Raw genomic sequence first — 17,428 nt, forward strand, 5'->3', positions numbered from 1 at the left:
TCCATCCTACTAGTTTTGTTGTTGTTGTTGTTTTTTGCCTTATTTTCAAGCACATTTTTTGGTATTTTAGCTAAACAAATGACAATATGTTACACCCCTTACCAGGAGAGTGCAATTATTTTTTCCATGGGGCCACATGAGAAACAGAAAATATTGTGGAGGGCCAAAACTCTTAACTCAATTCTGCATGATATTAATTGTATTTCATAAAAAGCTGTAAATATAATTGTTTTGACGCGCTGGTTAGACTGGTAAAAGTAAATGTCATGACCAAGCAATGAAAAAGTAAATGTTACCTTACAAAAAATGTCATATAACCTCCTCTAAAACACATTTAAAATAAAAAGCAATGCAGCTTTACTCCATGCATGAGGTAAAATTTTAAACAATTTTATTTTGTAATTGCCAATGATCTTGAATGGGCCAGTCTTAGTCAACTAAAGGGCTTGGACAATGCCCAGATCTGCTTTATACTATTCACGAGTATCAAATTGATAAAAAATAGGGACATCTGGGACATTTCTTGTATAAAACTGGGTCAAATCACTGATTTTAGATAAATGGGTGGGACAGGGGACATAGGGACAAAACTGGGAGTATTGTGATTATGAGATTGTTTGTTTGTTTATTTTTTTGCCTTATTTTCAAGCACTTTTTTTGTATTTTAGCTAAACAAATGACAATATATTACACCCTTTACCAGGAGAGGGCAATTATTTTTTCCATGAGAAACAGAAAATCCATTTCAAATCCGAATCCATTTCCATGAGAAACAGAAAATATTGTGGAGGGCCAAAACACATAACTCAATTCTGCATGATATTAATTGTATCACTCTTTTGACAATGTGGCCCGGGAGCTGTTTTTTACTATTCATGGGTATCAAATTAGTCAAAAATAGGGACACCTGGGACATTTCTTGTATAAAACTGGGTCAAATCACTGGTTTTAGATAAATGGGTGGGACAGGGGACATAGGGACAAAACTGGGAGTATTGTGATTATGACATGATTAACAGGGTGACCAGATTTTCCAAATTTTTGTATTTTAGCTAAACAAATGACAATGTATTACACCCCTTACCAGAAGAGGGCAATTATTTCTTCCATGAGAAACAGAAAATCCACTTTTAATCCAAATCCATTTCCATGAGAAACAGAAAATATTGTGGAGGGCCAAAATACTTAACTCAATTCTGCATGATATTAATTGTATTTCTTAATAAAAAGCAGTAAATATCATTGTTTTGATGCACTGGTCAGACTGGTAAAAGTAAATGTTACCTTACAAAAAATGTCATTTAACCTCCTCTAAAACACATTAAAAATAAAAAGCAAAGCACTTTTACTCCATGCATGAGGTAAAATTTCAAAATATGTTTATTTTGTAATTGCAAATGATCTTGAATGGGCCAGTCTTAGTCAACTAAAGGGCTTGGACAATGCCCAGATCTGCTTTATACTATTCACAAGTATCAAATTGATAAAAAATAGGGACATCTGGGACATTTCTTGTATAAAACTGGGTCAAATCACTGGTTTTAAATAAATGGCTGGGACAGGGGACATAGGGACAAAACTGGGAGTATTGTGATTCTGTTTGTTTATTGTGTGTGTTTGTTTTTTTTTTGTTTTTTTTTTTGTGCCTTATTTTCAAGCATTTTTTTTTGTATTTTACCTAAACAAATGACAATGTAGTACACCCTTTACCAGGAGAGGGCAATTATTCCATGAGAAACAGTATTGTGGTGGGCCAGGCCAAAATACTTAACTCAGCTCTGCACGATATTAATTGTATTTCTTAATAAAAAACTGTAAATAAATAAATAAATAAGTAAAAAGCAATGCAGCTTTAGTCCATGCATGAGGTCAAATTATAAAATATGTTTTTGTTGTTTAATTCCAAGCCGGTCAGAATCAACCAAAGAGCTTGGACAATGCCCAGCTCTGCTTTTAACTGTTTATGATAAATGTATATAAATGGGTGGGACAGGGGACATAGGGACAAAACTGGGTGTATTGTGATTATGAGATGATTAACAGGGTGATCAGATTTTCTACATTACAAACTGGGGCACACCAAGGCTGGGATAGTTGGTATATGTACATAAAATTATGTACATATACCATGTATATGTATTATGTAAAAATTATGAAAAGAACATCCATCCTACTCATAATCTGAGGGCCCTCTGTTTTTGTTTGTTTGTTTGTTTTTTGCCTTATTTTCAAGCACATTTTTTTGTATTTTAGCAAAAGAAATGACAATATTTTCCTCCCTCCTTTCCTGCCCTCCCTCTTTACCAGAGGTGGGCATTTTTTTCCCATGAGATCACATAAGAAACAGAAAGTATTGTGAAGTATCACAAGTATCAAATTGGTCAAAAATAGGGCCACCTGGGACATTTCCTGTATAAAACTGGGTCAAATCCCTGGTTTTAGATAAATGTGTGAGGACAGGGGACATGGGGACAAAACTGGGAGTGTCCCTGTTGACCTTAACGATTAGATAAGTTGAGCGTTTTTGCCTTTCTGCCGAATCAATTACGCGAAAACGTGATTAGGGCGTTACAAAAGACCCGCGGAACTAAAGTAATTAAAGAATTAGTTAAAAATAGCCTCGCATACGTACTGTACACGGCGCATCGCTCTAAAATAAATCGCGTGGCGCCATCTAGCGTGCGGGCTGTGGTCCTGCAGAGGCGGCTGATCCGGGCCACACGCATTCAGCCAACCAGGAAAAAGAGACTTATGATCGGCACTGTTCCGCCTCTGCCAGAGACCTTTGTTCTGCCCCCCCCGGATCTCCCACAAAATACCCAAACGGGCCAATGATCCGCGACTGAAATAGCCTCGGATCGGTGCGCTGCGTGAGCTTAATGGCTGTAGTTTTACGGCAAAAAATAACTACACACCGCGAGCTACGTTCGAGTGGACAGATCCGACAGAAGAGCCCACCCGGGGAACCATTTTCGTCATCTGCCAATGGAAACAAAACACGAAGATGAGAACGAGAGCCGACAAGGTGCGTGCAATCCGACCCGAACGCGTTTTATTGACCTTAAAAAGTCATCGGCGAGCGAAAAGCAGAACTGTGCGAGCGACATTTTTTTTTTTTTTTTTTTTTGCCGCACGCGATCCATTCATGCTACCGCGGCTAAAAGCTAAGCTAACCATCCCCCCCCTCACCGTCAACACAACAGGCTGTACCGGCGCGAACAATGCACAAACCCCGCCGGGAAATAAGTGAAGCAATTCCACTTTTGCACACGCATGTCCCGTTTTGCGCGTACGTAGCTTTTACGAGCCCAAACTCGAGCAAATCCGTCGGGGTTTCGGGACGCTACTTGACGATGCTAAGAATGCTAACTTCTTGACTACTTCCACTTAAACTAGTTCCCCGCTGTTTACAGTCGATCGCACTAACCCAGATCAAGTGGAATCAAGTCGCTTTATGCGCTATCATTGTTATTATTAATGTTACTCATCGATTCTAAAGAAAGCGATGGTCAAAACGCGATTCCTCAAACAAAGCAATATTGTGTAATGGTTGTATAATAGTTTAAGAGGCTGTTGGCATGCAGCGCGATGCTAGGAATGCTACGTTTCTTGACTTGCTTTTCACTAACACTTACTCATCAACGCTGATAAATAAAACCATTTAATGCACACAGAATACAATTTAGCCGCAATTCCTCCCGCGGACCCATGTTTTATCACGCTTTTGTCACGGTTTTGCGGGTGGATTATGGATTAAGATCCTCGTGGATGCTGCTATCTGCACTACTTCCTCCAAACTAGTTTACCCGCTGTTTACAGGCGAGTGCACTAACCCAGATTAAGGGGAATTAAGTTGTTTTATACACCGTTATAATAATTACTCCTAATTGGTGAAACTGCTGCTTAACTAGCTGCTGTTCTACCCACAAACCAGCCTTTAAAACAAAGGGACAAACTAAAGTTTAAGTCGACTTTTTCAAGTAAGGCACTTGGAAACAATCATTTCATTCATAGATAGTGGAATTAACTTAAGTGGTAATTATATATTTACTACTAACTGCTGTTTTATAATGCTTTTGGATTAGACAGATGCGGCCTTTAAAATGGTGGGATAATCTAAAACTAAGATTATCTTTTCAAATAATCCACATAGAAACAATACATTTGAGCCTCACAATAGACAGTGATGTTCTACATTATTATCGGAATCTCACATTTGTAATAAAGTAATTGATAAAATACTATTTAACTACTATTCTTCGAGACTCACAAGATAGTTATTTTAAGTTAAGTTGTTTTATACACTATTAAAATAATTACTCCTAATTGGTAAACTGCTGCTTAACTAGCTGCTGTTCTACCCACAAACCAGCCTTTAAAACAAAGGGACAAACTAAAGTTTAAGTCGACTTTTTCAAGTAAGGCACTTGGAAACAATCATTTCATTCATAGATAATGCTGTTAAGTGGTAATTATTTATTTATTACTAACTACTACTTCTTACAAGTAGTACAAGTCAATCTTTTATAATGCATTTGGATTAGACGGATGCAGCCTGTAAAATGGTGGGATAATCTAAAAGTAAGATTAGTTTTTCAAATAATGCACTTTGAAAATATAATTTTTAAGACTCACAAGATAGATAGTGATGTTATATTATTATATTATATAATAATGTAATATTTACTCATCAATGCTATTTAACTACTACTCTTCTCACAAACCAATCTTGTATAATGCTTTTGGATTAGACAGATACGACAATGGTGGGACAATCTAAGATTAGTTTTTCAAATAATCCACATAGAAACAATACATTTGAGCCCCACAATAGACAGTGATGTTCTACATTATTATCGGAATCTCACATTCGTAATAAAGTAATTGATAAAATACTATTTAACTACTATTCTTTTCACAAACCAATCTTTATAACACTTTTAAATTAGACAAATATGACCTTTAAAATTGTGGGACAATCTAAGTTAAAGGTAAGATTATTCTTTCAAATAATACACTTGGAAACAATCATTTGAGCCTTACAATGGATAGTGATGTTACGTAAAATTAAGTTGCTTTTTCACTATTATTATAATTACTCATAATTGGTAAACTGCTGCTTAACCAGCTGCTATTCTTCTCACAAACCAGCCTTTAAAACAATGGGACAAGCTGAAGTTTAAATCTACTTTTTCAAATAATCCACTTTGAAACAATCATTTCATTCACAGATGGTGGAATGAAGTTAAGTGGTAATTATATATTTACTACTAACTACTACTTCTTACAAGTGACTCTTGTGTAATGCTTTTGGATTAGACAAATATGTCCTGTAAAATGGTGGGATAATCTAAAACTAAGATTAGTTTTTCACATAATGCACTTTGAAACTATAATTTTGAACCTCACAATAGATAGTGATGTTATACACTATTATTATAATTACTCATCAATGCTGTTTAACGACTATTCTTGTCACAAACCAGTTTTTTATAATGCTTTTGGATTAGACAGATATGGCCTTTAAAATGGCGGAAAATCTAAAAGTAAGATTAGTTTTTCAGATGATGCATTTTAAAACTATAGTTTTGAGCCTCACAACAGATAGCGATGTTCTACATTATTATCGTAATCACTCATCTGTAAGAAAGTAATTGATAAAATATTATTTAACTACTATTCTTCTCACAAACCAATCTTTTATAACGCTTTTAAATTAGACACATATGTCCTTTAAAATGGTGGCACAATCTAACTAAAGGTAAGATTATTTTTTCAAATAATAGATTTAGAAACAATCATTTGAGCCTTACAGTAGATAATGATGTTATTCACTATTATAATTACTCATGCATGAAAAAGTAATTGGTAAAATGCTGTTTATTAAACTATTATTCTTCTCACAAACCAGCCTTTAAAACAATGGGACAATATAAAATGAATTTTACTTTTTCAAATAATGCACTTAACAATACAAAACATTTGAACCTCAAAATAGATCGTGATGTTCTACATTATTATCGGAATCACTCATCCGTAATAAAATAATTGGTACAACACTATTTAACTACTATTCTTCTCACAAACCAATCTTTTAATAATACACTTAGAAACAATCATTTGAGCCTTAAAGTAGATGGTGTATAAAGCAACTTCATTCCACTTCATATCACTATTATTATAATCACTCATCCATGATAAAGAAATTGGTAAAATGCTACTACTAAACTACTATTATTCTCAAAAACCAGCCTGTAAAACAATGGGACAATATAAAATGAATTTTACTTTTTCAAATAATGTACTTAACAATACAAAACACAGTCATGTTCTACATTATTATCGGAATCTCTCATCCGTAATAAAATAATTGGTAAAACACTATTTAACTACTCTTCTTCTCACAAACCAACCTTTTATAAGACTTTTGGATTAGACAAAGATCGTGCCACCATTTTAAAGGCCATATAACTAAAGGTAAGATTAGTTTTCAAATAATACACTTTTATTATAATCACTCATCCATGATAAAGAAATTGGTAAAATGCTTCTACTAAACTACTCCTCTTCTCACAAATCAGCCTTTAAAACAATGGGACAATCTGAAGTTACGTTTACTTTTTCAAATAATGCACTTTGAAACAATCATAATAGATGTTTTATATATTATACATTATCATAATTACTCAAGTAATTCATAAAATACTATTCTCATATTCTTATTTTTATACTACTATTCTTTTCACAAACCAATCTTTTATAACGCTTTTGGTTTAGACAAATGTGTTTTTTAAAATGGTGGGACATTGTGACTAAAGTTAAGATTATTTTTTCAAATAATGCACTTAAAAACAATAATTTGAACCTCACAATAGATAGTGATGGTATTCACTATTATTATAATTACTCAACAATGATTAAGTAATTGGTAAAATGATATGTAAATATTTTCACAAACCAATCTTTTATAATGCTTTTTGGTTAGACAAATATGGCCTTTAAAATGGTGGGACAGTATAAAATGGTCTACTTTTTCAAATAATACGCTTTGAAACAATAAATTTGAACCTCACAATAAATGGTGATGTTATACACTATATATTATATATTATACATTATCGTACTTAAGTAATTGGTAAAATGCTATTCTTATATTCTTATTTTTATACTACTATTCTTTTCACAAACCAAACTTCTATAACGCTTTTGGATTAGACAAATGTGTTCTTTAAAATGGTGGGACATTGTAAGTAAAGTTAAGATTATTTTTTCAAATAATGCACTTAAAACAATAATTTTAACCTCACAATAGATAGTGATGTTATTCAGTATTATTATAATTACTCAACAATGATTAAGTAATTGGTAAAATTCTACTTAAATACTGTTCTTTTCACAAACCAATCTTTTATAATGCTTTTGGATTAGACAAATACGGCCTGTAAAATGGTGGGACAGTATAAAATGAAGTCTAGTTTTTCAAATAACACGCTTTGAAACGATAAATTTGAACCTCACAATAGATAGCGATGTTAAGTGAGATCAAATTGCTTTATAAAGTGTCATAATTACTCATCGGTGACCAATAAAGCACGCGGTGAAATAGGCCTAATGCTTTTAATGCCTTTTTAGATTCGAGAAATACGACTTAAAACGGCGGTCGCGATCTAAAATTAACTTTACTTTTCGTATCGCGCGCTTTGAATCTATAATTTTGCGCCTCGCTCTAGATAGTGACGTTAATAATGTAATTCTATTTGCCGCTGCAGCTCCGTCCATCCATTTTCTTCCACTTAACCGAGACGATCTTCTGTCTCTCCCTCTCTCCGAACGCGCTACTCCAAGGGCTATTACTGTGGATAGAATATAGGAGAGAATATAACCAGAACAAAACCACGAAGAATGTGTAAGACTATATGAAGATCTTCGAATATGGACGTCGAAAATTTTTTTAATTGCATTTTTAATACTGTTTTTTTCTTTTGAACCTTGCAGATTCATGTAGTAGTTCCAGCGGTGATTTAAAGTGACACGTTTCTTGTTATGAATCACCTCACAATTATAGCCTGTTACTAAATTAGACCGAAATACTCACACGTACAAGCGCAGTTCCTTCCAAAATAACTCAAGACAATGCAGAATGTGAAATGTTGGGTAACTGAGCGAGGGCATTTTGTAATACTGTATGTAAGAAACTTATTCGGTTTTGATGACACTTCCCTATTTTCTCATTCCTGATGTGTGAATTTAATTTTCGGGTGCTCGCTGGCTGCACTTGGAGCGTTTTGTCGGTATGTCTGTCATGGTGACACATTTTGAAGTGTGATATATTACTGAAGAAAATATAGATATGTGATAAAATTGAGCAAACCAAAAACTCTTCCAAATCTTTCAACCAGGACCTGCAGGAAATCAGCGGCGCAAAGAAATGTTTAAGTTTGTGTCTGTGATCTTGTATCTCACCGTAGTGCAAAAAAAAAAATTCCTCCTTTAGTACAAAGAGAAAAAAAAGAAAATATAGGCACGAAACTGTGGAACTGAAACTAATTTTTTTGCAGTTTACATTTTAAACTAAGATGCGCTGACACCTTTAAGCTGCAAAATGGCAACAATTTGCTGCAACAAAACTTGAATTTCCCTCTGGATTAAATCTCTCTCTATAAGGGGTGTAACGATATCCAAGTCTCACGATAGATACGATATCGTCACGGTATGAACCTCACGGTATGATATTTATTGTGATATCGTGGGAAAGCTCACGATATGGTGGGGAAGCTCACGATTAGGGATGTAACAATATCCAAATCTCTCTGTGCGATATTTTCACGATATACATCTCACAGTACGATATTTATTCCGATATTTTGTGGAGACTAAACAGCTAAAACTGTTAATACACTACTTTTACCTCTTAAAATGCTTTAACAATATTTAATCCAAAAACCTAAGACTTAAAAGTGCTTAGAACTGTTATTTCTTCTTGTAGACTGCACTGAAATGGAGCAAAGGATCATGGTCTATGTAGTTCTTTCTTTTTTAGCTATTGCTGCAGCATAATTCTTAATTTAAGAAAGAGGCTTGAAATTCAATATATTGTGATGGTTCATGATATTATTGTGAGAACTTTGACGATACGATATCACGATATTTTGGTTATTGTTACATCCCTACAATCAATTGTAAAAGTATTCAAAATGTGCAGTATCTGTGAAAACATGACCTGCCACAAATAAATAGAATAAAAAAAACACTTAAATGTTGTAATAAAGAGAGATATACTTTATTATTCCCGAGGGAAATTCAAGTATCTTACATAGCACAAAAGTTCACCTTAATACAAAAGAAATAATACCGTATTTTTTCGGACTATAAGTCGCTCCGGAGTATAAGTCGCACCAGCCACAAACATGCACAATGAAGAAGAAAAAACATATACAAGTCGCACTTGGGGGAAATGTATTTTCTAAAATCAGAGACCAGGAACCGACATTTCATCTTGAAAGGCAAGTTCTAGTAAAAACAATAGGTGAGTTTCAGCTGACGTCATTATTATTAAAAGCCCGCGTTGCATGCTGGGAAATATTTTGGTCGGAGGCAAGAAACAGGATAGCGTCAAACACAGTGTGTAACCTCGTGTATTTATCCCCGATAATGGTAAATTCCTGCTGCATTATCGGATGCACAAATAGAAGCACGGAAGAAGGAAAATGTCTTTTTCGTATTCCTGAGTGAAAAGAACCACTAACGGTGAATTAAACGCTTTCAAACATTCGCAGAGCAAATGTAGAAGATCCTAACAAACCGTGGACTCCAACAAGTTCAACAACACATCGAGACTCTTGTAGACTTTCATCTTTTCTGCTGTGAATGGCCCAGGAGTTTCCACCAAGTCATTGTGGATATCGCCAAAGTGAATATTTGTCCAGGTAGTTGGCGATTCTGACCAGAAATTTGGTTTGGTCCACCTTTTGTCGGGGTTGAAAAGGGGGATTTGGCTCCATCGATGCTTATGACCAATTTCTGGTCAAATGGTCTTGGGTCCTCTGCCGTTAGAGTGGATAAATAACCGGGATCAATACCCTTTACGTGCTTTCTCGCTCCGTCCGTCATGTTGAATTAGTGAATTTGCGTTTCTTGCCGCCGACCAAAATAATTCCGACTTCAGACTCAGCATCAGTTCCAGTTAGAATTATTCTGGCCTTTCTGAATCCCGACAGGATGATTTCGGTGTCACTGAAGTTCAGGCTTTGTTGATCCATCCAGTGACTTCCAGGAAAGTTACATGGCTCACCCGCTCCGTTGCCGTGAAGCTGCGTTCTTCATCCCCGCTTTCCGTCAGTCCCTCACAAGTTTCGCGCTCACTCCAAACTTTCTTTCTGCTGCTCGATTACCGTTTTCGGCTGAGTATTTCACTATTTGCAGCGAGACGTCGGCTTTTTCTACAGGAGACATGCGCAGTAGAGTGACGTGACAGTGGTACAGGAGTAATAGTAGCTCTAGATCCTGACACACAAGCCTACAGCGCCCTCTTGCTGCTGTCAGTTTGAAAATTTTAACATACAAGTCGCAGGAAACACCCAAACCATGAAAAAAAGCGTGACTTATAATCCGAAAAATACAGTACTCATAAATACTGACACATGAAAAGTATTGTTCCGTGTGTCAAATTTTGAATAAAAACTCGATATATTCATTATCTTGACAGGCTTAGTTATTGGGGGTGATTTGCGTTGACATTGCGAGATAGGGCCAGTCTGTATCTGCTCTGTTTTTCACATCTAAATTGGTGTATTGAGAGAAACTCCCTCTTTTTTTTTTTTTTATCGTCTGTTTACAGCAGAGTGCACTAACCCAGATTAAGTGGAATTAAGTTGCTTTTATACACTATTATAAAAATTACTCACTCATCAATGGTAAAGTAATTAATAAAATGCTTTTAATCTTTTAAATGCTTATAGTTTAGACAAATATGGGCTTAAATAAAACTTTAGGCCAATGTAAAATGAAGTGTACTTTTCCAAATCTTGTACTTTTGAAACTTTAAACCTCACAAATGTTAAAGGTGACGTAACGTTTTCTGGGTTTGCCATTTGCTTCTCTCTGTGGAAATATTATCGCTTTGCCCGCAGTTTTCCGCAGTATGGCATTTAACTTTTCCGTTCACCGGGCCAGTTTACGGGTTAGATCTGTGAAAAGGTGATCCAGCGCACAATAAGAGCACGTAAAGGTATTTTTGAGCAGTAAAAACGCCCACAGTTAAATAAACGCATCTTATATAAGTTTAATATCACAGGCAAAGCAATAATAATAATCTTCATAGTGGCAGAACCTTAACCTGAAAAATTACGCACCTTTAAGTGGAGTTAAGCTTAGTGACGGCGAGATGAAGCCCCATGAAGCACTGAAGCGTTCCATCCGTTTGCTCGACTCTTGAGCCGACGCTTCAAGGTGCTTCATTTGCTTCACTGCGCCATCAAGAGGCCAAAAAAAAAAGTATAACAGGCAGAGTGAAAATAGAACAATCAACATGATCATCGAGGTTCTGACGGAAAGATTTATACTGAATAAATGAACGATTAAATATTTGAATGTTTGTGATTTCAACCTGGAGTCTGTGTTCATGGTATAAAGGTCGGGATAAAAGAAAAAGTAGGAACAAATTGGAGATCAGGATGTAATGTGACTGTGCTCGTGTTACTACTTTATGGCTACGTTCAGACTCCAGCCTGAAGTGACCCAAATCCGATTTTTTTGGCCTCTATGTGACCTGTATCTGATCTTTTAATGACAGTCTGAACGACACAGATCCGATTTTTTTTCAAATGCGACCCAGGACACTTGGATATGTGCCCCTAAAACTGATACATATCTGATTTTTTGACATGCGACTTCAGTCTGAACGGCCAGAACACATTCATCCACCTACACGTTATCAACAATCCACAAACGTCACTATTCTGCGCTGAAGTAGGCGAAAATTGTTAATAAACTCCGTGTCACTGAATCGAAGCACATCACCACTCACCACTCTTGGCTACGTCTCCACATCCACACGTTCCTTTCAACGGTCATTGCTGACGCTGCCCCATAAAACCGCAGCCAAAAACCTCGTCCTTCTCCTTCTCAATCTCCTCCTTAAAACAAGTAAGTTGTTCATGTTCTGGCTCCGGTACGAGAGGAACTTTAAAATCTCCAGGTGCTCAATGCTCGCGTCCATGTTTGGACAACTTCCGTAAACACAGAGACGCTCGCTGTGGTTGACGTCGTCGTGTCTCCAGTGTCACATGTGGGACACTTTTGGGCCGTTTAATGTTCACACTGGAGATCACATACAAGTCGCATTTAATTGGAAACGTGAACGACCTCGCAAAACACATCGGCTTTTACAAAAAAAATCTGAATTGAGCGTTAAGCCCTGCTGTCTGAACGTAGCATATGTCTGTGCTTATGCCACAATAAGGACGGCAATATATGGTCATTTTACTCATTTTTACATAAAAAATATAAATTTCTCCACAGTATTTGGACTCATACGGTTTCTTTTACAGAGAATTTCACTTTTGCTTTTGAAAAAAAAAAAACTTTCACAGCGCACAGATGAAGCAGGCGCGCAGAGAAAAGCTACTTGCTGACTCCATCGCAAAAAAGAAGAATCTCAAAAAGAACGTACCAAACTCGCAATAACCCAAAACCACAAAATGTTTTGGGTGAATCCGTTGCGTTTATTTGGCCCTTATGTTTCGAATCACGCCAAATCCCTGAAGCAGTCACGTGGTACGGGCGGTTCACGAGGCTTCGAATGTCACCACATATGTCACCGATACAAACCTCGATACGCGCTCGACCAAAGACTTCCTGGATTACTCTTCACACGCTTCGAAGCCTCGGCCCATCTCGTAACATCACTAGTTAAGCTGCTTTATAAAATATTATAATTACTCACCAATGATTAATATAGATGGATTTCTGGGCGACGTTACAATGAGAAGTCGTTGTGTTGTTAATTGCACGAAGGGTCAGTCCGCCTCAGTTCACCCAAAGAGTAAAATCCTGCTTTGTCAAATTTCGATGAAACTTGTTATATGGGTAAATCAGAGCCAGAAAAGCCAAAATTTTGGACCAACAGTTTCTGAGATATCGCAATTTTTTTAATCTTTTCACTTTTTTGCATGGTCGCCGAATTTCAAATTGCATTTACTCAGCAACTACTGGTCTGATATTAAAAAAAAATAAAAAAGGGTATCTCTGGAAAGGGGACATCATAAGACTTCTATTGTTGTATTTGAGATTAATTACCTTTTGACCTATATTTTGATTTTGAAATTGACAATAGCGAACACGCCCGGCCTCATACACTAATTTTTTTCTTTGCAGTTGGACAATGTGACGGTTCAAATTGCAATTTTTGGGGGGTGAATTGAGGTGGAATGACCCCAAACAGAAGTGACAATGTTTTGCAGATCAGGCAGGTGCCCTTGCTGAGGACCAGATTACTTCGATCACCGGCACGAACGGAACTATTCAGGGTTTCTGTGTGCAATTTGTGATTTTTAGCCATTCTAAACTAGTAACTTTAACCTCTTGTTCTGTGTACAGTACAGGTCGTTAATTAATTTGTCGTAAATATTTTAACTGCTTCGCTTTAAGTTCATGTTTATGTTGTACTGTGGTGCGGTTTTCACGAATTTGTTGGACATGATGTCAGCGTCCTATAAAACGTTAATCATTCAGATCGTTTATTCGTTTTAAACTTTTCTGTTCACATATTTGAAAATTCTGTTGTTGAACTGACTGACCACTCGCTACCACAGGCTCATTGGGTCAAGCCGCTGTAATGATTAGGGCTGGATATCGTTAAGAAGTTGCCGATACGATACATACCTCGATACACAGGCCACAATACGATACACATCTCGATACGGCGCACTTTCGTTTCGATACGATATATTTCAAATCAATTCGATACAATTCAATAAAATTAAAGGCTAAATCATGTCTGTGACACTAAAAGTCTTTGTTAAACCACTTCTTGTGCAAAGTTCATATGAAACACAAACATTTTAATCATCAAAACTGTGAAAATGTCAAATGTGTCGCATAAAAATTTAATCTAGACAAGAAATTTTTTATCAGGATGTGAGTAAATTTCACTTGACAAGTAAAATTATCTATCAGCAGAATAAAACTTGTTGTACTTAAAATATGAAAATACCACTTGCAACACTTAAAATAAGAAAAACGACTCTTTGCACTTAAAATAAGAAACAAAATCGAATATTGCTTGAATTAAGAAAAACACACTTATTTATTGGTAGAATCTACTCAAAGTCATTTTAGAAATCACTTTTTGCAGTGTGAACGAGTTTCCTTTTTCTAAACAAGCAACAAAACTGTAGCTCTGTACCAAAATAATGGAGTAAAATATACCAAAAAATACTCTTGGCGATACCGATACAGCAGCCCACGATATCGATACTGCATCATCACATTAAACGATACGTTATATATCTATTTCAATATTTTTGCACACCCCTAGTAATGACGCAAATGAAAAGCAGACAAAAAACTCTAAGACATCATTTTATTAAACTTGGATATCGGTGGATAATTTTGACATCATAACATTCAGACGTGAGAAAGTGTTGCGGGTGAATAAACAGCGATGGCAAAACAAGGAGCTGGTGCAACCTGAGACGTAACTGGCTCTGGCCTCCCCGCGGCTACAGAATATGTTATTATGAGGGCAGATTAAACCATTAAGATCTAAACACGGCATGATGTGTTGTTCTAAAGGGTGTCAGCAAAAGTCAAACCACGTAAAAGTCTACAAGAGCCAGCCGACCAGAAAAGCGGTTTGAATCATACACTGTACAGAGCTCCAATAGGACTTGTAATGTTAACCACTCTGCCGCATAGCATCTCTTGTTTGTTTGTAAACATTAAACCCGTCTATTAGGAACAGGACAAGATCTTGCGAGACAAAATTGCCACCGTATTTTTCAGACTATTGCTTCTTTCGCTCCAAAGTACAAGTTGCACCAGCCAAGAAATGTGTAATGAAGAAGAAAGATCATAAGTCGCACTTTTTGGGGGAAATTTATTTTATAAAATCAGAGACCAGGAACCGACATTTCATTTTAAAAGTCAAGTTCTAGTAGTAACAATAGAGGAGAGAAAAACAGACTGTTAACGTCACATATGAACAGTTCTTCAGATAAACTATAACATAAACAACAGAACAGAACAAGTTTAACCAAACTCTCCATCTCACTCCAAATCACTAAATCCATTCAATTCTTCATCCTCGGTGTCACTTCTGAGCAACTCCGTGACCTCCTGAGGTAAACAGAGCGCCGCTTCCTCTTCTGTGTCGCTGTCGTCAGACTCTGCATCAGTTCCAGTTAGAATTATTCCGGCCTTTCTGAATCCCGACAGGATGGTTTTGTTGTCACTGAAGTCCAGGCTTTGTCGATCCATCCAGTGACTCCAGGAAAGTTTCATGTTGCACACTCCCGGTTGCCGTGAAGCTGTGTTCTTCATCCCCACTTTCTTTCTGCTGTTCAATTACCGTTTTCGGCTGAATATTTCACTACTTGCAGCAGGACAGAGGCTCTTTCTGCAGGAGACATGCGCAGTAGAGTGAAGTGAGTAATAGTAGTACTTGATACTGACACACAAAGCTAGAGCGCCCTCTTGCTGTTGTCAGTGTGAAAATTTTAATATATAATTCGCACCGGAGTTTAAGTCACAGCACCACCCAAACCATGAAAAAAGAGCAACTTATAGTCAGAAAAATACAGTATTTACATTTGGATTGAGCAATAAAGGGTCACATGTTGGTGAGTTACATCTCTTTTAGTTTCAAAAAGCAGCAATAGGATGTAAACAAAAATATGAAATCAATTAAATACAAAATTGTGACGCCAAAATTAGAAACTGAATCTTGAACTTTGATATATTTGGTATCATGTTAAAATCGTATCTTGTCTCGTTTTCGTGGACCCCGTTTCGTATTATTCCATCTCATCTTGTGGATTTGTGACTCATCCCATCCTTAATAAATAACGATTTAGTAAAATAGAACATAATCGTAGCTGCATATCTTCTCACAGACCAGTATTTTCCTCTCACTGAGAGAAACTCCCTCTTTTTCACGAGCGCTCTGTTCATTACAAAATACACATGAGTAGTAATAAAAATAACTCATAAAAACAAGATATAATAAAATGTTCGGTATATCAAACCAAGTAATTTTTTATTGTGCACGAAGAGAGGTTTTAAGAGGTGAGGTCCGCTTGTTCTGTTTCGGCATCTGTTTCAGTTTACTATAATTCTTTTATTCGTGGTTTTCGGGCATAAGGATTCCTTTTTGATTCGGAGGATTTGGCCACAGACCTTCATTGTTATAGATAATGCTCTTCAAATCAAAACATCGCTCTTCAACGGGGAAAGTTCCTCAGAAAACCTTTTTTTAAATCCAGGAAGGAATCTTTGGCGTCAAACCCATGAATAGAAATATTGTTGTTGTATAACCGACGTAACAGTGGCGCATCAAGGGGAGTTTTGGTATGTGAAGTGCTTTTGTCCTGGTATTTGAAATCAGGCTGATCTAATTTATCTATTATATTATGTAGAGTTCTGGGTGGGATAGTTAAAAAATGTCCCTTACCTTGGAAATCCACCAAGTTTGTGGCAGTGGTGTAAAATTCTCATTGAGATTTTCATCAAAACTAGATCCATCACGGTTTCACTTCGTAGAAACCGTCTGACCTCGCAGCATTAGGATTTGTTTGTTTTTTTATTTAACCAATCTCTGCTATTTGGTATGTAATGCGCCGCTAACAGGACTAACTGGTATATTAAGCTTTTCAAAAATCCCGTAGGAAGAAGGGCAATAACGTCTTTCCTAGGGATGTAACAATAACCAAAATATCGTGATATCGAATCGTCAAAGTTCTCAGAATAATATCATGGACCATCACAATATATCGAATTACAAGTCTCTTTGCTTAAATTAAGAGACCATGATCCTTTGCTCCATTTCAGCGGAGACTACAAGAAGAAATAACAGTTCTAACACTTTTAAGTCTAAGTTCTTTGGGTTAAATCTTGTAAAAGCATTTTAAGAGGAAAAAGTAGCATATTAAATTTTGTTGGCCTCCACAAAATACCGCAATGAATATCGTATCGTGAGATGTATATCGTGAAAATATCGTACAGAGAGATTTGGATATTGTTGCATTCCTGATCGTGAGCCTCCCCACCATATCGTGAGCTTTCCCACAATATCGCAATAAATATCGTATCGTGAGGGTCATACCGTGATGATATCGTATCGTGAGACTTGGATATCGTTACACCCCTCGTCTTTCCCCTTGATAAAATTCACCAAACATTCTCTTTGTTCCTGCTTTAAATCCTCGATCTC

At 36.4% G+C, this 17,428-nt stretch overlaps 1 protein-coding gene across 2 annotated transcripts in view; it reads left to right on the forward strand.

Moving 5' to 3' along the window:
• The first annotated feature begins 2,713 nt into the window (after positions 1 to 2,713).
• Positions 2,714 to 17,428, forward strand: part of zgc:113263 (uncharacterized protein LOC503753 homolog) — a 56,959-nt gene continuing 42,244 nt past the window's right edge. For both annotated transcript variants that reach the window (XM_055153472.1, XM_055153473.1), the window contains exon 1: positions 2,714 to 3,025. In XM_055153472.1, the coding sequence (XP_055009447.1) occupies positions 2,986 to 3,025 (40 nt within the window). In that variant the 5' untranslated portion in view covers positions 2,714 to 2,985. The remainder of the gene's footprint in view (positions 3,026 to 17,428) is intronic.

Source organism: Boleophthalmus pectinirostris, unplaced genomic scaffold, assembly GCF_026225935.1.
Source record: "Boleophthalmus pectinirostris isolate CB_2022bp ecotype Guang Dong unplaced genomic scaffold, ASM2622593v1 HiC_scaffold_18, whole genome shotgun sequence".
Classification (NCBI taxonomy): domain Eukaryota; kingdom Metazoa; phylum Chordata; class Actinopteri; order Gobiiformes; family Gobiidae; genus Boleophthalmus; species Boleophthalmus pectinirostris.